The sequence below is a fragment of the Dama dama genome, chromosome 23 (assembly GCF_033118175.1).
Source record: "Dama dama isolate Ldn47 chromosome 23, ASM3311817v1, whole genome shotgun sequence".
In the NCBI taxonomy this organism is placed as follows: domain Eukaryota; kingdom Metazoa; phylum Chordata; class Mammalia; order Artiodactyla; family Cervidae; genus Dama; species Dama dama.
Window position 1 is genome coordinate 81,647,535 of NC_083703.1, and position 23,304 is coordinate 81,670,838.

The following is a 23,304-nucleotide window of genomic DNA, read 5'->3' on the forward strand; positions in this document are numbered from 1 at the left end:
GGAGAAGGCTAGGTCTCACGTCCTGGCCGGCACTCTTCCCAACCCTGTGTCCTTGGGCAGGTCATGTCACCACCTTTTCTGTGTGTCCCCCCTCCTGTGAAAAAGGAGGTTGTGTTAGTACACACCTCGCTGGGGGGGTTAAAGCGTGAGATTTGCCGGCATCGTGGCTGCAGCTACCAAATACAAGACAACCCGAGTTGTTAATGCTGACGGGGAGCGTAAATGAACTCGACTCCAACACATTTTTTTAAAATGTTTTTTGGGATATAATCACTTTACGATGTTGTTAGCTTGTGCTCTACAACGAAGTGAATCAGCTATATGTAGGGTGTGATCCCTGGGTCAGGAAGATCCCCTGGGGAAGGAAATGGCACGCACTCCAGTATTCTTGCCTGGAGAGTCCCATGGACAGCAGGGCCTGGTGGGCCACAGCCTGTGGGCTCGCGGAGAGTCGGCGTGGCGGGGGACTGGGCACACACGCCCTCCCTCCTGAGCCTCGCTCCCGCCCCCACCCACCCCGGGGCGCCACAGAGCGCTGGGCCGAGCACTGCGGGCTCAGCAGCAGCCCACTAGCTGTCTGTCTTACACGTGGGACTGTTTGTATGTCAACTCTACTCCCCCATTTCGTCCCACCTAAAGTTTTTTTTTAAAAAGAGACTCTTGGGATAAAGCAGAACCTCTTAGCGGTCTGCTGGGTTGGAGGTGGGCAGGGCAGAGCAGGCGGGCGTCCCCCGAGAGCCGTCCTCTCTGGACTGTTGGCACATCGCTTTCATGGGAACCATGAGCGGGAACCGAACACTGTTAAGCAGGTCGGAAAACAAAGAACGCACAGCACTGGTTGAGTCAGAGAGGATGAGGCTGCAGCTGATGGGGGACCAGAGCGGCTCCTCATCCACGGCCTGGTTCGCACATTCCATCGAGCCCGCCAGCGTGCCCGCCCGTGACTCAGTCATTCAGCAGCTTTTACCAAGTGCCTGGTGTGTGCTGTCGTGCAGATCACGCCCTGTGCGGGGTGTGTGAGCGTAGATGAGTTGGCTTCTCCTCCAGGGAAGGAGAGCTCTGATCGCAAGTGGCTCTGCTCTCCTCTGTTGAGGAGGTGGCTCCGTTGTGCGTGCATGCAGTGATGGGATCCCAGCTGGGCTCTGACCTGGCGCCCTGGCCATTTACTATACAAGGCGGAAAAGGCCACCCTCTCTGGCCTTCTTGCCGGGAAGGGTCCATGGACAGAGCAGCCTGCCAGGCTGCAGTCCCTGGGCTCGCAGAGTCAGGTACCACTCAGCGAATAAACACATGCACACACACCTGGGGAACAGAAGATCTGTGTTTTATCTATTTTTAATTTCCAGCTCCCAGCAGAGTGATTGGCGTATAAATGATGCCCAGGGTATAGAAATGCATGCCATGAGGGAGTGCATGAATCAAAGCACCAAGTGCAGAATTCGCTGAAAGCGGTGAGGGGAGGCAGGGTGCAGGCAGGGGGCGCGTGAGTGGAAAACCGAGTTTGGAGGCTTCAACTCATGGAGGGACAATTTAAGTTGGAATGAGCAGCTCCATCTGGCCTGGTGCCGCTTTATTTTGTTTAATTTTCACAACTCTCCTTGGAGATGGGGGTTGGTTTTTGAATTCTATTTATCTTTACATAAGTACATGTATGGAAAATTTAACTAACTGCAAAAATATGATCACATTGGTGGTGATGTGTGCTGTTTCTGATTTTCTTTTTTATTGTTGGTTTCCATGCCCCTTTCCTCTGTTTAGCAACTCCTGAAGCTTAAAAGTATGTTCTTACTTTTCCACGCTTTCCTCTGTACTCACGTCATGCTATGTAGAAATCTATACCTACACCCAGAAGATTACGTACACACTTAGATACCTACACAAGATATGAGTCTCTGGGGATCCTTGTTGGTTTTATAAAATCATGATCATTTTACACATTTAAAAAATGGCACCCTAGTTTTCTCACTCAGCAATAAGTACTTAATGGAAATAATTCAAAGTATAGGTCTGACTCGGGTTGGCAAACCATGGCTGATGAGCAAAATCTAGTCTGTGCCTGTTTTCATGAATACGGTTTTATTAGAACACAGCTGTCCTCATCCATTTTTATATTGTCACGGCTGCTTTTGCATGGAAACAAAGGAGGGGGTTCTTAGCCACCGCAGAGACTGGACAGCCTGCAAAGCCAAAGGCCATTAATATCTGGCCTTGACAGAAAAGTTGGCCAACCTTGGTCTCATTCATTCTTTTTAATGGAATACATTTTATTAGCAATACGATCAAGTCTGTTTCACAGAGGGGGATCAGAGGCTCCATGGCTCACAGTCAGCAAGTGAAGAGCCAGGACAGGACCAGTAAGCCCAGGATGTGTGTCAGTGGGAACTGAAAGGCTGAAGGACGTTTGGAGGCTCCGGTAGGAGAGAGAGGCTGTCTAGGGCCCAAGTGTGAGTGTGGTTGTGGTGTGAGTGGAGGTGAGAGGTGTGGGATCAGGAGAGGGGGCCCCTAGGGGTAGTGGTTCCCCGCCTTCCGTGGGAAGCAGAGTCCCCGAGAACGCTCACCCAGCCCCAGGCGGGTGGGCTCCACCTGCAGGGTTCCTGAAGGTCTGGGTGATGCGCTGGGATCTGAATGTCTAACAAGTTCTCAGGTGATGCTGACGCTGGCCCAGGGACCACACTGTGAGAACAACGACTCTAAAGTGACTGAGAATTTGGCTCGTTGGTCCTTGGAAGAGATGACAGGGGAGCTAGAGCCCAGTGTGCGACCGCGTGCTCTGATACCCTTTATACCCACAGAAACCCGCAGGCAGACTTACATCAGCGATCGTTCAGTGACCATCCATGGTGCTGAGAACACAGGTGTCAATACAGGCGTAATTGCCTGCCGGTCTTCACGTGCATCTCAGCACGATGTGTTCATGGGGTTTCATTGTTTATGAAAGCAAGAACATGTGGTTACGCTCTTGCTGGAGAAAGCTGCCTCCTTTTAAGACCTCATTCCTCCGCCAGCAGGGGAGTGCACCTGTCCAGCAGGTGGAGGAAAGATGGGTGTGAGAACCTCTCTGCGGACCTGTGTACACCTCTAGGACGATTTACCCCTTCTCATCAACCTGCAGTGATTACAGGACTTGTCCCACTGTGGTTACAAAACTTGTTCAACGGCATCTGTACCTCCGTTCCAGAGGGTTTGGTTCCCAGCACTTAGCATAGCAATTAGCATTTTAAGCGGTTTGTATTGATTAAATGAATGCGCTTCATCAAGTACAGAGAATCCCAAAGAATGCAACAAAGGTAGTTATCTCAATGAATTACTCCCAGCACGAAACCAAACAAGATATATCTGCTAGCACTTTACAAGGGTGTTTGATATACCTTAGAAATATGGATTTCTCAAACTGGGTAAATAGATCGCATGCTACACAAATACACACTTGATTTTTATGTCTTAAAAAAATATTGTCTAAGACTGTTGTTCTCTTTTAAAAGAGACATTTGATATGGATTTTGTAGGAATAAACTTAATGATTTAAAGCTTCTGTTCAAAGCATGTTTACTGTTCATGAGGTATTTGGAGTACTTCTCTGGTTAGAATTTTGAAATTATGTTTAAGCTTTGTTGGGAGCTCTTTTCTAGTCTCCTTTCAGTTTCTCCTTGGTTTCATTTTCTTGTGTCATCTGGAGAGGATCAAGGGGGTTTGGGGTTGGGGAGGAAGGGATCTATAAAGTGACAGTGTGTGAAGTGGGAAGAGATTTCTTCTCTACAAGCTTGTTCTTGCAGGAGTGGGGGGTACTTACACATTACTTAGTGCTTTATTCAAAGTTTCAAAGTTCTTTAATGCATGGAATGGTATGCAACAGAGGGTGGGAGCTATGATTTCTCTTGAGACTTCAAAAGAAGGCATTTGGATTAAAAGATTTGATCCGCACGTGATAGAAAATGCAAATGGTACAAAAGGATGCACCGTGTGTAATCAACCTCTTTCCCGTGCTTAATGCCTCTTTGGTCCCCAATTTATGTTCTTGGAAGTGAACACTTACCAGCTTCATTTGCATCCTTCCAGAACAATGTATCACTTAATAGATACAAATGTATCTATTTATTAATAGGTTCATTCATTTTGAGTACCACTCTCTTAGGAAGCAGTACAGCAAAGAACAAGAAAGAGTCCTTGTCTTCAGAAAGAGTTTGCTCATTATTGTGGGTGATGAGATGATCATCAATAGATAATAAACAAAACTGTGTCAAGAGTTGGTGAATGCTCTGGGGATGGCAGTGTAGAGGGGGAGAGGAGGAAGGGGATATGTTGCTCTGATGAAGCAAGACGCTGGCAGAGAGAGGAGGGAAAGAGAAGTGGAAATTTCCAAGGGCCAGTTGTTCTAGGCAGAGGGAACCATACTCGCAGAGGTGCTGAGGCAGCTCTGTTCTTTGCTTGTTCAAGTCCAAAGCCATGACTTTGAAACATGAATGAGAAGAGGGCTAGAAGGTGTTGTCCAGAAATAAGTAGGTGCCAAGTCCTAGAGGACCTTGTAGTCGTGGTCCAGACTTTGGATTTTGCGTGCGGTGAGTTGGGAAATCACCGGAGGGTTCTGAGTAATGGCCCAGTGCTGTCTTTACTATTGAAGGGGGCACTCTGGCAGCTGTTTGCAAAAGACTGGGGATGGTTGAGGCGAGAGTAAAGGACAAAGCCAAGCTCAGGACTGTTTCTATCATCAAGGCATCCAGGAGAGCGCTAAGGATGTGGATTGGATGGTGGGGGGGGGGGGGGGGGGTAGCGGGTGGAAAGTGGAAGCTGGGTACGTTCTGAAGAACAGGGTTTGCTGATGGCTGGACTCTCATGTAGGATAGGGTGTAAACAAGGTGCTCCCGAGGGTTTCTCTTCTTTAAGCAGAGCAGTGGGTCAAATGGAAGAAGCATTTACCCGGAAGGGGAAGAACTGCAGAGAGTGGAGCCTGAGAAATGATGCCTTGGGTTTGTGTGTGTTCAGTGAGAGCCTAGCTCTGCTGGGTCCCTTGTGGCTCAGATGGTGAGGCATCTACCTGCCATGCAGACCAGGTTCAATCGCTGAGTCAGAGCCTGCTGGACATTTGGTGGAGGTGGGGAGCAGGCTGTGAAATAACAGGACTCTGAGGCTTCAGGAAGAGATCAGAGTCACAGATACACGTTTGAGAAGCGTCAGAGTGGATCGATGGTGTTTAAATCTGCCCCAGTGACGAGTTCTCCCCATGAACACGCATACATGAGTAATTGCAGCCCTTTGAGGTTAGAATTGTTTCACATCACTTCAGAAAAGATCTACGTTTTGCTTTTTAATGACTAACCTGTTAGTCTGTTGCATAGGTATACAGTAATGTGAAGATAAGACTGCTTCATTTAAAAATAATAAAAAAATTACCAACCCATCTACTTTTCTGAGGTTAGTCACATTTTAAAGTAATTTTTGAGTCAGTCTAAAATTCAATTTGTCATGTAAAATAAAATTAACATTTTAAAAATTAAAAAATACTGGTCATTGGGATAATTGTAGTAGAGTGGGTCTTAAAGTAAAAATTATAGTTAGTAGAGAAAAAATGTTATAAAAGGAGATTTGGTCACAATTTAGTCCCTCCATCTTATCTGATAAATTTAAAATGGTTAGGAAAATGAACAAGTGTAGTGCAACCAAAGTATGGGCTATGATGCAGACATTAAGATGACAGCATAGAAGATGGCAGCATTAGGAACATTAGGATACATTTACAATATATGAAATGAGAAAAAGCGGACAGTGTGACACTGTACACATTATCCTGTGCTCAGTCTTTCATTCCTGCCTAACTTTTTTCGACCTCATGGACTGTGGCCCGCCAGGCTCCTCTGTCCATAATTTCCCAGGCAAGAACACTGGAGTGGGTTGCCATTCCCTTCTCCAGGGGATCCTCCTGACCCCAGAGATCAAACCCAGGTCTCATATTGCAGTCAGATTTTTCACTGTCTGAACCACCAGGGAAGCCCCATTAATGACTAAAGGAGGTTAGATAACCAGCCTGGAGCCAGACCATTATTAGCGGCAGATCCAGACTTCAACCCGTTTCCTGACTCTAGAGTTGGGCTCTTAACATAGTGGAAAACTTTTCCCCAGATTGATTGATCCAAAGTGGATGAATGACATAGGACATGAATGCTTGTGCGCATGCTCGATCCTGTCCAACGCTTAATTAGACCCCATGGACTGTAGACCCCACGCTCTTCTGTCCTTGGGGTTTTCCTGGCAAGAATACTGGAGTTGGTTGTCATTTCCTCCTCCATGGGATCTTCCAGACCCAGGGATCGAACCCAAGTCTCCTGCATTGCAGTTGGATGCTTTATCACTGAGCCTCCAGGGAAGCACTAACATAGGACAGTGGTTCTCAAAGTGTGGTCCCTGGAGACCAGTATGATCTGAATTATCTGGAAACTTGGGGAAAATGCAAATTCCCCGTCTACAGTGGGGTGGGGACCGAAATCTGCGTTCTAATGAGCCCTCCCAACTGATTCTTGCTAAAGCTGGAGAGCTCACAGGATGGCTGACCCAGGGGCCAGAAAGCATAGGTAGCGTCTCTTCTCACATTTCCACAGGAGGTCAGTAGGCAGGAGGTGAAGGCATCGTGCAGGAGGCCTGGCGGGGACCACGCGTGAGCTGAGGGCAGCGTCACTGGTGCAGCTGGGTTTGGGTGGAACGAGAGAAAGACCGAAATGTGGGTTTCTTTTAGAACCTCGTTTTACTTTTCCTCTCTTGGACTGAATCGTTCCTTCTGATTCAACTTTGCCCACATTTGTGCTTAAAATACCCAGAGAAAATAAGTTGCTTTATATATGCGTCCCTAAACTGAGGCTACTACCAGAATCAGAGGAGCTTTGGAAGCCTCTCAAGCCGAGCAGACACTCGGCGTCGATGTAGCTGTGATTCACAGCACAGCCTCATTGTTGACATTGTGTCCCTGGGCAGCGACTTCAGGACGCGGTGGAGAGAGTGGAAATCACGGGTGGTTTGCGTACGCAGGGTGGCCACTGGCAGAGGCCCCACAGGAGTTAACTGGAAGGCGCAGCCCGATGGGAGCTTAAGAGTCTGACGAGGAGGGGTTGGGTCTTGAAGTCGTCCTCTGTTTTGTGATGACTTGTGCTGGCTTCTGAACGGCTCCAGGACGTGCCACAAACACAGCGTATGAGCGTCCTCGTGATGGCTTACGGCAGCAGTTACCTCCTGTCGCACTGGTTGCTTCTGCAGAACACAGTGCTTTGTTGTGAAACCAGATGGAGCCCAGGGAAGGGCGGCCTGGTGGTGTGTGTCGGGCTGTGGCTGGGTCTTGGCCCCCGGCCCACGCACCTGGTCGCAGACTCGTCAAAGGGGCCCCCAGGCAACAGGGAAGCGTGAGCCAGGCCAAGGGAGGGGCGGGAACCAAAGGGCGGCTGGCACACAGTGGTCCTCAGAGGGCTTTCTCTCCCAAGAGGGTGGCTACGGTTTGCCAATTATTAGGAGAAACGGGGCCTTGACAATGAGCACATCCCTCACTGGGTTTTGGGAGGTTTTTAAAAGAATCTGTCTGTGGTGTTGACTGTGACAGCAATGGGGGACCATGTTTCAGCCAGTTTTTACTCAAATTTAAGTTTGACTTCCGCTGTGACTGTTTGGCTGCTGGTGGTGGTGGTTTAGCCTCTAAATCGTATCTGACTCTTTGTAACCTCGTGGACTGTAGCCCATCAGACTCCTCTGTCCATGGACTTTCCCATGCAAGGATATTGGAGTGTGTTGCCATTTCCTTCTCCTGACCCAGAGATCGAACCCCCAACTCCTATATTGGCAGGTGGATTCTTTACCACTGAACCACCTGGGGAGCCTTTGACCAGAAGTAGCCACCAGCTACCTCATTACATCATGCTTTTTAAAAAAGAAATAGTCCATATACTACTATCTGATTTTATTTTTTTGAGGACAGCTATATTGAGACATAATTCACATACCATACGATACACCCGTTTAAACCATACAATCCAGTGGTGTTAATATAGTCATGGAATTGTGAAACCATCAACACAGTCAACTCCAGAACATTTTCATCACCCCAGAAAGAAACCCGTCTCCTTATCCATCACCCGCCCAGCTTTGGGCAACCACCAGTATACTTTCTCTGCATTTTCCTGTCCTGGACATGGCATATAAATAGAATCATATGCTATGTGGTCTTTTGCAAGTGGCTCTTTCACTCAGCATCATGTTTTCAACTTCTCCATGTTGCGGAGGGGAAGCTGGTGGCCCAGTGGTAAAGAAGCTACCTGCCAATGCCGGAGTGCAGGAGACAGAGGTTCGACCCCTGGGTTGGGAAGATCCCCTGGAGGAGGAGATGGCAACCCCCTCCAGTATTCTTGCCTGGAGAATCCTATGGACAGAGGAGCCTGGAAGGCTACAGTCCATGGGATCGCAAAGAGTCGGACAGGACTGAGCGCAACTAAGCAAGCATGCACGTTGTGGCATGCTTCAGGACTTCATTACTTAAAAAAAATTATTATTTATTTAGTAGGTCGTGGTAGCAGCATGCAGGGTCTTTAGTTATGGCATGTGGGATCTAGTTCCCCGACAAAGGATGTAACCTGGCTCCATGCACTAGGAGCTCCGAGTCTTAGCCACTGGACCACCAGGGAAGTCCCTAGTGCTTCATTCCTTTTTATGGCAGCCTGTTTCTTTTTCATTTGTTTGGTTTTACTGTCGTCTCTCTAGGAAGGGATTTTCCACAGGAAAGGAGTCTGGGAGGTTCAGACACAAGGGGGGACGTGTCCCGTGTCTCACCAGTCATCTGGAGCACAGCCGGGAGGGAACCCGGGTCTCCTACCCCGGGATCGACTCCCGGCCACCCCCAGCAGCACAGCGCTACCTGTGTCCTTGAAACCCCACCAGCTCCATCTGTTGATTATCTCAGGCCACAGGGCAGCATCAGAGCTCACTTGGACTGGGCAGGGAAGAGACCCCCACACGTCCTGTCCTTTAGGGGAAAGTCTGGGTGGTGAAGTCCGAGAAGGTATGTGTTTGTCACTCAGAAGCCCTGTCTTTCTTCCCTGGCGGGATCGTGAGCCGACACTCTCGCAGAACGAATAAGCGTGCTGAGTGGGACCCCCTGCTTCTGCTCATCACGTGAATGGCAAAGTACAGAGTGACTCCGTCTTGTCACCGTGTTCTCCACAGCCCCGAGAACCACATTCACTTAACCTGGACCTAAAGCTTCAGCAGGAACTCAGCTCCAGGCTGATTTGCTGGGTTGATTTAAGATTTATTCCCTGCTCCCTGGGCAGGGCTGGGTTCTCTGGCTCATTGATTCCTCCATCCTGTATTTGTTCAGCCTTTGGGGGTCCCAGGTAGGTGCTGGGGACACAGAGATGAAAGATATAATCTCGTGTTCTCGGAACGCATGGGCTACAGGAGGAGGCAGGCTGCAGTCACAACAGTGAGAGGATCAGAGTGAGAACAGGTCTGTGTGTGCTCAGTCGGGTCTGAGTCTGTGACCCATGGACCACAGCCTGCCAGCCTCCCCTGTTCATGGATTTCTCAGACAGGAATACTGGAGGGGGGTTGCCATTTTCCTCCACGGATCTTCCTGACCCAGGGATCTCTTGCGTCTACTGCGTCGGCAGGCGGCTTCTTTACCAGCTGAGCAGCCGTCTGGTGGGAGCGCCTGGTGTCGTTGCTGGGGGAAGCGTGGTCAGGACGTGGTTCCGAGCCGCCTTCTGAAGGGCAGACAGCTGTCAGCCAGGCGAGGAGTCGGGGGAGTCCTCAGGCCTAGGAGTCAGCATTTGCTATAGTGAGCTCTAGGTGTGAGCTCACGGGTGGGTGGAAATGGCAGGACTCAGCGTGCGGCTTGGGCCCGGCCATTGTGCAGAGAGGTGATGGAGGGGTGGCGAGCTGAAGTCAGAGGTGAGGTCCCTGCGGCAGTGAGGCGGGGTGACGGGGAACCTTCTGGAATCAGAGGTGGGTTCCCTGCGGCAGTGAGGCGGGGTGAGGGGGAACCCTCTGGAATCAGAGGTGGGGTCCCTGCGGCAGTGAGGCGGGGTGAGGGGGAACCCTCTGGAATCAGAGGTGGGGTCCCTGCGGCAGTGAGGCGGGGTGAGGGGGAACCCTCTGGAATCAGAGGTGGGGTCCCTGCGGCAGTGAGGCGGGGTGAGGGGGAACCCTCTGGAATCAGAGGTGGGGTCCCTGCGGCAGTGAGGCGGGGTGAGGGGGAACCCTCTGGAATCAGAGGTGGGGTCCCTGCGGCAGTGAGGCGGGGTGAGGGGGAACCCTCTGGAATCAGAGGTGGGGTCCCTGCGGCAGTGAGGCGGGGTGAGGGGGAACCCTCTGGAATCAGAGGTGGGGTCCCTGCGGCAGTGAGGCGGGGTGAGGGGGAACCCTCTGGAATCAGAGGTGGGGTCCCTGCGGCAGTGAGGCGGGGTGAGGGGGAACCCTCTGGAATCAGAGGTGGGGTCCCTGCGGCAGTGAGGCGGGGTGAGGGGGAACCCTCTGGAATCAGAGGCTGGGTCCCTGCGGCAATGAGGCAGGGTGAGGGGGAACCTACCGGAATCAGAGGCTGGGTCCCTGCGGCAATGAGGCAGGGTGAGGGGGCACCTTCTGACTGGTGCTTCATCACGTGACTTCCCAAGTCTTCTCACACTTTGAGAATTCAGACATTTTTGCAATGTTAACTAAGAAGACTTTTCTTAGCACTTTTCTCCAAAGACAATTAAAACGCTCCTTTCATAAAATTAGATGTTCTTTCAAAGGTTTGAGGAAGAAAGAGACCAGCCTTTGTTAATGTTCTCTATGACACATGACATCAGTGCCATTTTATTTTTGTTCCTAAATAAGCATTCTAAAAATATAATCAAACCATGCTGGGCTGCAGAAATATGCTCACAGTAAAGTAGTGAGTAATTTGAAGTGATGGCTACTTCCCAAATATTTTCTTTGTATTAAAAATATTATTGTCTTAACTATAATTCCTTTATATTAAGAAAAGCAAATAATCAGTACCTTGAATATTTGGTTCTTTTCCTCTCTTTATTTTCTTGTACTCCATGTTCATGAGGCTGAATGTCACCACAAGTCACTGGTAACTTTTTTTTTGTTTTTTTGTTCGGTTGGTTTTTTTGTTTGTTTGGTTTTTTTGTTTGGTTGGTTTGTTTGGTTGGTTTGGTCTGGTTTTTACTTTTAAACTTCGAGACTTTCATTTCTGCAGAAGTAGAAAAACAGCCACAGAACTTTTCTTCTAGCCATTGTTTTAAACTGTTTACCCTTTAGATTTAACAGGACATGTTTAGGAAAAAAATGTCCCCACAAAATCTAGTGCTATATAATTACTTGGACACATTTAGATAATTGTGCTGCTGTGGTAAAGAGAGAATTCAATCCATCACATGTTAATACAAGATATGTAAATTAAAATTGTCTTTGGAGTTGGTCTCATTGGGCTTCCCTTATATAGCTTAGTTGGTAAAGAATCTGCCTGCAATGCAGGAGCCCTGGGTTCAATTCCTGGGTTGGGAAGACCCCGTGGAGAAGGAAATGACAAACCCACTGCGGTATTCTTGCCTGGAGAATCCCAGGCAAGGAGCCTGGCAGGCTAATGTCTATGGGGTCGTAAGAACCAGACACAACTTAGCAACTAAACCACCACATCAACTCCAACGAGTTTTGGTTTCCAGGGTGTGAAGTCTTGTATTATTTTGGCTTTGTTGAGTGAATGTGCAGATATTATTCCTGAGACTACTATGTTAATGAGACGTATAGAGTGGGGAGTTTTAGAAAATCTTTTGGTGGGCATTGCAGTTTATGCTCATCGTAATAATATACTTCATTTTCCCTGTGTCTGGTTTGTCTAGGCAAGTGCTAAGCAGGCATCATCTCACTGAACCCAAATGGATAAATATTTAATACCAGCTTTTCTCAGATGAGCAGTTAAGGTGGCATTCCACTAGATAGAATGGTCTGCGGTTCACTTTTCCTTGATGGTACAATATGTCAGTGTTTCCTTTTCAGTTGACGTAAGTCTGCCGTCCTCTGATTTGCAGTTGCCAAGTACTGCAGTGTGTCTCTGCAGTTAGCCAGGCCGTGAGACATGGAGGCTTCTGTTGCCCCTAGTTTTCCGTGAGTGCAGGCTGTCTCCTAATGCCCATTCTTGTCTAAATCCATCTATTTCTGGACACATTTTTATGAGACTGGGGTGGGTCATTTGATATTCAAGCAACTCCAGGACATCAAAGAGTCACTTCTGTATTATGACACAATAAAAGGATGTCATGTTTGTGTCCAGATCAGGGCTTGGGGAGGGGAGGCTGGACAGCTGCCTCAGATCACACCCCACCCTCTCTTCTTCTTGCCTTGTCCCTGTATGCTTCTCGTCACGCCCCGCTCGTCCCGCTAAGCTGTCTTCTCTCAGAATCGTCCCCCAGTGTAGTCGGACAGACAACTGACTCCCCGCCCCGAGGACCTGGAGCCTCACACTGCATCTTTTAGGATGGATCCTCTTAGATACTTGGGGCCAAAAGCCACAGCTTCCTCTGTCCCCGTCAGTGTCTGGAAGGGGATCAGCCACTTGGGTAAGCAGACAGTTTTTCTTCTGCTGGTGATAGCGTGAGTGCTCAGTTGTGTCTGACCCTGCCGCCCCATGGACTGTGGCCCACGGGGCTCCTCTGGCTTCAGGCACTGATACTGTAGCGGGTTGCCATTTCCTCCTCCAGGGGTCTTCCTGACTGAGAGAGGGAACCGGAGTCTCCTGCATCTCCGGGCTTGGCCGGCAGATTCTTTACCACTAGCGCCACCTAGGAAGTCCCATGCTAGTACTAAAACCCAGCTCCTATCAGCTTAGACTGAGAAGTAACCGGCTGGTTTAAGTGAGGTCTCCGGCTAGCCTCTGGGTTCAGGTAGGAGCCAAGGCCTCCGTGGAACGTGTCAGGACTCTCCCTGGCTTTCTTCCTCAGAGTAGTGTCCACTGACTGCCTTGTTCTTTCTTACTGTGCCAGGACAGACCCCAGGCCCATCTCCTGTCCCCCTATCAACCCCACGAGGAAGCTCCTACATTCAACTCCAGAAGTATCTCCTCTGTACCTACCATGTCAGGAAATAATCTAGACCCTGGGATTCAGCAATGACTGAAGCAGGCAAACACCCTTAACTTACCTCTCTTGCTTGTCTCTTCCACTAAAGTTCTAATAAATGTCCCCAGGGATTGTGTCTTACTGGCCTGACTCGGGTCTCTGGGCCACCCCAGAATCCGTAGTGGGGTCTGCCCACCGTGACCAGGTGGGTTGAGCTGAGTCGCGGGAAGTTCTCGCCCGGAAAATCAATGCGCTGCTGCCAACGTGCGAAGAAGCGGCGCTGCCAAGTCAGCAAAGCGACAGTCGTGCTCCCCGACGGGCCAGCCCACCGGCTCCGCATGGCCGGCTCCGCGGCCCTCGAGCTCCCCGGGTGGGGCTCTGTGGGTGGAGGGCTCCCCGGGTGGAAGGTCCCCCGTGTGGATCTCCCCAGGTGGATCTCCCCTGGTGGATCGGGGGCGGCTCCCCGGGTCGGCCCTCGCAGCCCCGGGTTGCTGACTTGCGCTCTGTTCCTCCGTCGCAGCTCCAGGTGAAGATGAGCGAGCGGGCCGCCTCGCTGAGCACCATGGTGCCCCTGCCTCGCAGCGCCTACTGGCAGCACATCACCCGGCAGCACAGCACGGGGCAGCTGTACCGCCTGCAAGGTGAGCGGGGCGGGGCTCTGGGGTGGAGGGCGGGGCTCTGGGGTGGGGGGCGGGGCTCTGGGGTGGAGGGCGGGGCTCTGGGGCGGAGGGCGGGGCTCTGGGAGGGGGCGGGGCTCTGGGGCGGAGGGCGGGGCTCTGGGGCAGGGGGCGGGGGCGCCGGGAGGGGGTGGGCTCAGCCCTCAACGATGCTGCGTTCCCATAGGTTGGTCCCCTTCCCCCCAGAGCCCCGTGCTTCTGAGGCAGGGGCCACGGGCTGCATCCCTAGTTAGGGCCCTGAGACCCCGCCTTTCATGCGGGGAGGCCAAAAAACGAAACATCCTCAGGGCAATCTGGACAGAGGAGATGTCACATGAAGGAGACACTCATTTTACAATTCTTATTTTTACTAACCTAACTCCCTTTCATCAAAACAAGTCAGCGCTCATCAGAAGTGACTGAAGACTAAAGGCCTTTCCAGGGCCCTGACGGTGTAGTAATAATTTTTAAAATCTTCAGCTCAGTGCAGATGTTTTATATGCTGTTAGCATATGGCTTGTGCGCGCCTTGGGTTTATAAAGCTACCTCTGACAGTGTCTGCATCTGTCTGCAAAAAGAAAACAACTCTGTTTTCCAGCATATACACAACTTCTTCAACCATAACAACAAAAAATGCAAATTTACCTGCATGCAAAAAGCCCATATGGTTGGAAAACCATACATAGCTGAAAGAGTCTGGGATCATCACCAAGGACTAGTGACCCACTAATTCCAGAAAAACAGTGGTGATAATGTTACCTCTAGACATGGAGCAGAACATCACAAAACATCCACAAAGGAAAAAGTCACCTTTGAGAAGTTTGTGTTGTTTTTGTCAAATACAGCAAGTCACAGACCAAACAGCTCATCAGAATCGGACTTGGGTTTGCTCAATCAGCCTTAATATTTAGGTTTGTTATTTATTATCTTTATAACCCAACACTCAAAAGTAATGGGATTCAGGCAGACTTTGGATATATATTAGCTTCCCTGGTGGCTCAGAGGGTAAAGCATCTGCCTGCAATGCAGGAGACCGGGTTCAGTCCCTGGGCCGGGAAGATCCCCTGGAGAAAGAAATGGCAACCCACTCCAGTTTTCTTACCTGGAGAATCCCATGGATGGAGGAGCCTGGTGGGCTACAGTCCACGGGGTCGCAAACTGAGCAACTTCACTTTCACTTTTGGTTCCAGACCATCACAGTAAAGAGAATATTGTGATAAAGCGAGTCACATGAAGTTTTTGGTTTCCCAAAGCACATAAAAGTTACGTTTACATTAGCCTGTGGTCTGTTAAGTGTGCAACAGCTTGTATGTCTAAAAAGATGCACATACCTTAATTAAAAAACACTTTATTGCTAAAAAATGCTAACCATCATCTAAGTCATATAAGCCTTCAGTGGGTCGTAGTAGTAACATCAAACATAACCAATCACAGGTCATCAAAGCAAGTATAATAATAATGAACAAGCTGGAGATATTTCAAGAATTACCAAAATGTGACACAGAGACATGAAGTGAGCAAGTGCTGTTGGGGAAATGGTTCCAACAGATTCACTTAGCGTAGGATAGCCACAAATCCGCAATTTAAAAAATATTTAGGGACTTCCCTGGCCATCCAGTAGTTAAGAATCTACGCTGCTTCCAGTATAGGGGGCATGGGTTCCATCCCTGGTTGGGGAACTGGGATCCTGAATGCTGCATGATGAGGCCCAAAAGTACACAATCAAGATAAATATTTAAAAGTTAACAAAATGCAATATCTGTAAAGCATAATGCAGTGAAGCAGAAAACGTGGTCTGCCTGCATTACTGTAAAATTAAGTTCAAGTTTATTGGTATAGATTTTACAAATGAACACAGTAGTAGTACTTACAAGACAGTAATTTAAAGATAGTGATTGCTTAGTTTCTGATGAAATAAGTTCAACTGATAATTAAAAAAGCCACGGAATTCCTGCAGAGATGATGGATTATCAAACTTTGTGACTGGTAATTTTATAGGGTTTTCAAGGTGATTCTGTTCTAGCATTGAAGATGATAATTAAAACTATGATTGTTTGTTACAATAGTATACATAGTATAACCTTCATTGAACCCAAGCTTCCAATAGAACTCTTACATTTTTCCTGTTTTGACTGCACACTAATATTCAATGAAATATCCTATTATCTTAGAATATTTCTGTGCACGAGAATGGCATTGTAATTGCTTGCTTCAGTGTTTGTTTTTTGCTTTATGTTTTGTATCAATTATTTCTTTTCACACACTTTTGTTACCTGTGTAGGAATTAATGTAAATGTATTTTATTTTGATACTTAATTTATAACCAATGTTTCCGAGATAGTACCTCATCAGCATGTTCTGTGTAGATTTGTCTATATTTGTTTTATCTTGGGATTGCTTTTTAGTCACCAGTATTCATTGAGATACGGTGCTAATATGTGCTGTGTATATATTGAATAGCTTGGAAACTTAATTTACCACTAAATTTGATAGATTTTTTTTTTAATGTTCAGACTATAGAATTATCTCGCGTCTCAGGGGTGGTCATCCACACGACGAATAAATGGGAAACGTTCACCTGTCCCACCTATGAGGCCTCCTAGTGGCTCAGCGGTAGAGGCCGCCTGCAGTGCAGGAGACTCGGGAGACACGGGTTCCACCCCGGGGTTGGGAAGATCCCCTGGAGGAGGAAATGTCTACCCACTCGAGTATTCTTGTGAGAAGTCCCATGGACAAAGGAGCCCGGCGGGCTATAGTCCTTGCGGTTTTAAAGAGACAGGACTGAGCAACTGAGCACCCACACACGCATTCCACCTGTTCCACCTGCCTTTCTTCCTCCCTTCTGCCCACCCCCAGAAAAAAAATGAAATTGAGCAAAGGAGTGACCTCATGGCCCTGTGTGCGTCACATGATGAGATCACACAGCTCATCGTGTCTTCTTGTTTTGTTGGTATCCATGAGTTGTGACTCCTCTGGCCAATTCACCTACCCTAATGTATTTCAGATTGATTTTTTTCTGACAGATCCAGTGGCTAACCTTGGAAATCATACAGACCTTTATGAGGGAATTTATCCAAGAGAGTTGAGAAATTTTTTCCTCTCCAAATTTAGTGCTAGAGAGCCACCTACTGGTTGATGTTTGGATTTACTGCTTTATTACTGCTGTGAGGAGAGGAGCGTGCTGGGTCTGGTACGCCCGCGTACACTAAGATGTGTTCATCTACCTTCGCTGCTTCCTCCACCCCATTTTCCAGTTTTCAAAACTAAATTCTCTTCTCTGCTTAGGCATTTACAGAATTAACATGTGAGGTTCATTGTGAGAACTGGGAAAAAATACACGACATAGAAGCACTCAACCGTATGTTGAGCTCTGTATTCACAGAATTCTTCTAAGAATTCATTGTATAAAATGAGTCACCTTTTTCCAGTTGTCTTCTATGTTGTCCCAACCCTGGTTGATATTACCCCTCTCCAAAAAAGTACTAGGATCCAATAATTGGGGGCAAAATCAGTCTCTTAGTCTCTCAGTCGTGTCCGACTTTTTGCAATCCCATCAACTGCAGCATGCCAGGCCTCCCTGTCCATCACCAACTCCCGGAGTCCACCCAAATCCATGTCCATTGAGTTGGTGATACCATCCAACCATCTCATCCTCTGTCGTCCCCTTTTTCTCCCACCTTCAGTCTTTCCCAGCATCAGGGTCTTTTCCAATGAGTCAGTTCTTTGCATCAGGTGGCCAAGTATTGGAGCTTCAGCTTCAGCATCAGTCCTTCCAATGAATATTCAGAACTGATTTCCTTTAGGATGGACTGGTTTGTGCTACATGTTAAATTCTTTAGGAGATTCAGAAAGCAAATCCGTATTTTCAAGACTCTGAGATGTCCTTCAGTAAAAAAACAAATCTGTTTAATCTTGGTTAAGCCAGAGCTCTGCAAATTTGAACATGCAATCTTCTCTCTCCTTTTTTTTATATAAACTAATGTTAATATACCAGTAGTAAAGTGCCAGGTTTGTTCCTTTCAAGGGAGACAGGACATACTCACTGAATATCTTTATAAAAGTTGTTGTTTCTTGAGGACCTACTGTGTTTCTGTCTTTGCACTAGGACCTTGATGTGGTGGTGGTGGTGTAGTTGCTAAGTCGTGTCTGATTCTTCTGCGACCACATGAACTATATTCTGCCAGGCTCCGCTGTCCCTGGGATTTCCCAGGCAAGAATACTGGAGTGGGTAGCCATTCCCTCTTCCAGGGATCTTCCCAACCCAGGGATTGAACCCGGGTCTCCTGTGCTGCAGGCAGTCTTTTGTATTGCAGGTGGTCTCCTGTGCTGCAGGCAGATTCATTACCGACTGAGCCACTAGGAAAGCCAGAACGTAATATACATGATCTCATTTAGTCTGCAAAGCAGCTACCTGGGAGTATTTTATTCCCTTGTGCAGCTAAGACACAGAACTTAAAGGAATTCAAATTACTAATTACACAGAATTTCAAATTACTAATTTGAAGTTAGTAATGTGTCCTGGATCAGCTGTGTCGTGGAATTGAGGCTTTCGTCTCTCCATTCATTCATTATTTGATAAATGTTAGTTGAGCATCTGTTTTATGCCGAGCATTGTGCTAGTTGATGGAGCCACCCTGGGGCTACTACACAGGCTTGTTCCTGCGTCCTACTGGTTATAGTCAGAAGGAGAGCCACAGTCAATAATTACACATGCATATTTAATTTCAAATTTGGTCCATGTCATATTGAAAAGGAAGTGTTTGTAGTAAAGAATGGTAAAGCAGAGTTGTCAGTTTGGAGAGGAAGGTGACAAAGGGACTTCTTTAGAGGGGCTGCCCCATTTACCCCAAGACCTGGTGTCTGAAAAGAGGAGTCCTGTCAATAGCCAGGAAAAAGCATTATCCACAGAGAAATCAACATATGCAAAGGCCCTGGGGCGGGAAGGAGCCTGGGTGTTCAAAGAACTGAAAGGAGGTGGTATGGCTGGTGCATAAAGGCTTTTAGGAGAGAGCTGGGTGTGTCCAGCCTCTTGGCCATGTTCTTCTAAAACTCCCTCACCTTCTTTAAGTTAACATCTTAGGGATTCTGGCTTAATCCTAAGGCGCTGCATTTCTCAACATGTTTAGAACCCTTCTGTAGAAATTGCCTCTGAAGAGTGTCCCTTGTTTCAAAGCAAAAATGAGAAAAACATAGGCACGTGTATCATTGATCCAATGTGATTTTGGATAATCTTAGGAAATCAAGGAGCGGCATCAGATGTCTGTCTCACTCTATGGGTGCCCTCCTTGTCGCCTTTCCTGGCTCATCTGGCAGCAGTTAGAGCTGGCCAGAGACTCCATTTCAATGAAGGCAGAAACTGAGACCCTTGGAAGTCAATACTTGCCCGAGATCACATGGCCAGTGGGTGGACGGGCTGACGTAAAGTTCCAGCGTTCTGAATGCGGGTTTAGGCGCCTTTCTTTTATTGTATATGCTTGCCTTTGGGTGCAAATTATGCCACGGGGGTGTTTCCAAAGTGAATACCATGTGATGGAAATAGCTCCTCCAGAGGGTTTGTTCCAGGTCGTGCAATTTACATTTTTATCTTAAGGAGGATAGATTTTTTGAACAGTGGTTACTTTGGAGGGCTTAACCTTGGATTTTCTTTCTTTTTTTAAATTTATCTTTTATTGAAGTATAGTTGGCTTACAATGCCGTATTTATTTCTGCTGTACCGCAGAGTGATCCAGTTATACATATATGTGTATACATTCAGTTTTGTACAGACACACACACACACACAGACACACACGTGTGAGTCTGTGTGTGTGTGTGCTAAGTCGCTCAGTTGAGTCTGACTCTGCGACCCCCTGGACTGAAGCCCGCCAGGCTCCTCTGTCCATGGGATTCTCCAGGAAGAATCCTGGAGTGGGCTGCCATGCCCTCCTCCAGGGGATCTTCCCGACCAGGGATGGAAGCCAGATCTCTTAAGTCTCCTGCACGTGCAGGCAGGTTCTTTGACCCCGGCGCCTGTGTCTTCTTTAACACTCTGCTCCATTATGGTCTGTCACAGGCATCGGCTGTAGCTTCCTGTGCAGTACGGTGGACCGTGCCTGTCCCTCCTGGATAGAAGCGTTTGCCTCTGCTCACCCCAAACTCCCACCCACCCGTCCCCAGCCTCCCCCTGACAACCCCAGTCTGTTCTCTATAACGTTGGTTTTTCAGTATGAATTCTAACACAGCTACGTACACTGTGTGCATCTAGTAAGGGAGAAGTAGCTTAAGATCCCAGCAAATTAGAAAGATGACAAATAAGCCGGGGTCTCATGCTCGCGTGTCTGTAGGGGCCAGGAGGACACGCCAGTGTGGGCGTGGTGGGCTCCCTGCTAAAGGGAGAGTGCAGGCCGAGGGAACGGGCCCTCAGCCCTTCTGCAGTTACTCAGACGTTAACAGCGATCCCGCGTGCTCAGCCCCGAGAGGCCAGGGGACAGGGCTTGGCACACATCGTGTGCGCAGGCCAGTGCCAGCGTGTGACCTCTGTGTGTGACCTCTGTGTGTGACCTTTGCACGCATGTGGGTGTGTGTGTTGGAAAGAAAGTTGAATTCATGTGTAAAATGACTGGGAAGCTGGAAGGAATGATCTATAGTGATTGGGATATTTAATATTGTAACTTCTCTAATAATAGTCACCGCTATATGTACCAGTGACTGTATGACTACATACATAGTTTTCTTATGGTTCAGATTTGAGGCTTGCAAATATCTGAAGCCACGACTTCTTACGTCAGAAAGGGACTAGACGGGGCCATGACGGAGCCCAGGGCTGCTGGGATGAGGAGATGCAGCTTAGGGCGTAGGGCCAGCGCCACTGCGAACCTCCCTGCTCGGTCCCGCGTTCCGAGCGCGTGTTGGTGGGGCGGGCATGCTCTGCTTCGCCGGGGTGCCATTTCCCTGTGCTGTTAGACCGGCTTGATCTCCGAGTTTGGTTCCAGGAAGTCTGAACTGTGGTGTAGGTTTTGCTTTGTTGGCTTCTGAGGGCTGTTCACCTCATCACCTGATCTGCGTTGTAAATTCCTTTTTGGTGTGGTAGCCCTTAGTCACTTAATGTGAGCCCACTCGTTTGAAAAGACCCTGATGCTGGGAAAGATTGAAGGCAGGAGGAGAAGGGGGCGACAGAGGATGAGATGGTTGGATGGCATCACCGACTCAGTGGACATGGATCTGAGCAAATTCCGGGAGATGGTGAAGGACCGCGGAGCCTGGCAGGCACAGTTGACGGAGTTGCGGAGTCACTCAGCAACTGGACCACAGCCACCCTCAGCCAGCAGATGGCAGCGGAACGCCCCTCGTGTTGCTCAGGTCCAGCGCTCCGTCCACAAGGATCGGCCAGCTGGCCCCCTGCGCATCCAGCTGCTGTGTGTTTCTGTTCACAGCCTTTCATGGGAAACTCCAGAGAAGGCAATGGCAGCCCACTCCAGCACTCTTGCCTGGGAAATCCCGTGGACGGAGGAGCCTGGTGGGCTGCAGTCCATGCGGTCGCGAAGAGTCAGACATGACTGAGCGACCTAGCAGCAGCAGCAGCAGCATGGGAACCCTCACGCCCATTCCTTACGGATTAAGTGGTTGCTGTTGTGCTGCAGGCAGCGGAGTTAGGCAGCTGCTGTGAGACCACACTCTGCAGAATCTAAAATACTTCTTGTCTGGCCTTTTATAAAGTGCGCCAGCCCATCCTGTGTCACAGCGGAGACTCACGGTGGCCTTGTGTGACTTCTTCCTGACCTGGCCTTCCTGACGTCTTCATTGTCCTTGGTTTGGAACTTAAACCTGAAATAATAAAGGCGGTGTGTCTTTTAAGAGGTCCTCCTATACTGCAGGATTTCCTAACGATAAATACAATATTGTCTTATTTCTGGCCTGGTTTCCAAAAGGTGTTCTCCCCAAAAGATTCCCCACTCTTGATTGCGTCTCGTCTTCCCTAAGTCTCTCGGGTGTAGGAGTTAGTTGATAAAGATAAAATGTTAAGGAGGAGGTTGGCCCTAATTGCTCCTGGTTTGATCACGTTGTTGTTGGTTAGTAGCTCACTTGTTTCCAACTCTTTGCGACCCCACAGAATGTAACTGCCAGGCTCCCCTGTCCCTGGGATTTCCCAGGCAAGAATCCTGGACTGGGCTGCCATTTCCTTCTCCAGGGGACGTTCCCGACCCAGGGATGGGACCCGTGCCCCCTGCATTGACAGGAGGGTTCTTTACCGCTGAGCCACCTGGGAAGCCTGGTTTGCACATAGCTAGTGCAAAGGCCACAGGCAAGGGATGCATTAATCACACTGTCTTTCAGGACTCTCCTTTGCATATCCTTGTGAGTAGCCTCTGGGGGGAGAAACATTCTGTGTCCTATGTTACTTATTTCTGTTATACAGAAACTTGTGGTGAGCTAACCTGGTTGTGGGCTTTCTTGAAATGTAACTGCTGATTTTAAAATCTCTTTTGGAAAAGGTGTCACCAGCCCTCTGAAGCTTCATCGAACAGAGACTTTTCCCACCTACCCATCTGAGCACTGACGGGACTGGCAGGAACCGCCTGGTGACACGGGTGAGCCGTGTCAGCCACAGACCCCCCGGCCGGGCGGAGGGCGCCCAGGACGCCGTGCCGGAGAGCAGCTCCACGTTCTGCCTACCTGTGTGGTCCTTGGGGCACTCTGCAACACTCTGTCTTTTTCTTTTCTTCCTGTCTTTGTTTTTTCCCCTTTTCTTCCTTAAAAAAAAAAAAAAAAAAATTAGCATACTTGAAACCTGCTCTATAGATATCGACCTTTTGTTCCCTCTTTTATGGCCGGACAGAAAGGAACTGATGCCGCTGAGTGGTTTTTCTATTGTAGATCCCGTGTCCCCTGCACCGCCCTGAGTTTATCCTTTTGCGGATTCTTGTGATTTCTTTTCCTTCTGAGTGTTTCAATTGTGTGACAGTACTGACAATAAAATGGCTCTTAATTATTTGTTATTTGTTTATACCGTATTCCTCAGTTATTAATATTATGGTTCTGCTTTACTATGGGCCATCATATTTTATTATATCCCCACTTAGTTAAATCAGTGCTTTGACTCAGTATGACCTATTACATTAAGAAGTCACCTTTCCAAGAACCCTTTATATTATTTACCAGGGTTACAATTTCTTACACTATCTCCCCTCTCCCTCCCTTTTAAGAAAGCTTTTATTTTGTTCCGTGTACCTTCCGAAAACGTTTTAAAATAAAAGATCGTTCTTCACCCATGTGGTCTTGGGCTTCTGGTTGTGTGGATTTCTCGGTATCTCCAGTGTTTCTGAGGTGTGTGAATATCTTCCTTGTGAGCCCTGAGCATCGCATCTGATAGACCAGCCGTGTGTGTGTGTTCACGCATTCATTCAGCTATCTGTGCTGAGTGTCTGCTCTTCCCAGGGCCCTTGAGGCAAAGTCAGGAGACGAAGAGATAGAAGGCACAGCCTCTGTCACCAAGGACCTTACATGCAGAGGAGCGTGATGAGGAAATAAGGACATAATTCCAATACAGTGTGGTATCTGCTAAATGGGCCCCCAGAAGTGATGTGCTCCTAAAGAGATGG

The 23,304-nt window shown here is 48.5% G+C and overlaps 1 protein-coding gene across 2 annotated transcripts in view; it reads left to right on the forward strand.

The window, feature by feature from the left end:
* Positions 1–22,974, forward strand: part of DOK5 (docking protein 5) — a 147,091-nt gene extending 124,117 nt beyond the window's left edge. For both annotated transcript variants that reach the window (XM_061127540.1, XM_061127539.1), the window contains exons 7-8: positions 13,591–13,711; positions 22,198–22,974. In XM_061127540.1, the coding sequence (XP_060983523.1) occupies positions 13,591–13,711; positions 22,198–22,262 (186 nt within the window). In that variant the 3' untranslated portion in view covers positions 22,263–22,974. The remainder of the gene's footprint in view (positions 1–13,590; positions 13,712–22,197) is intronic.
* Positions 22,975–23,304: the final 330 nt, after the last annotated feature.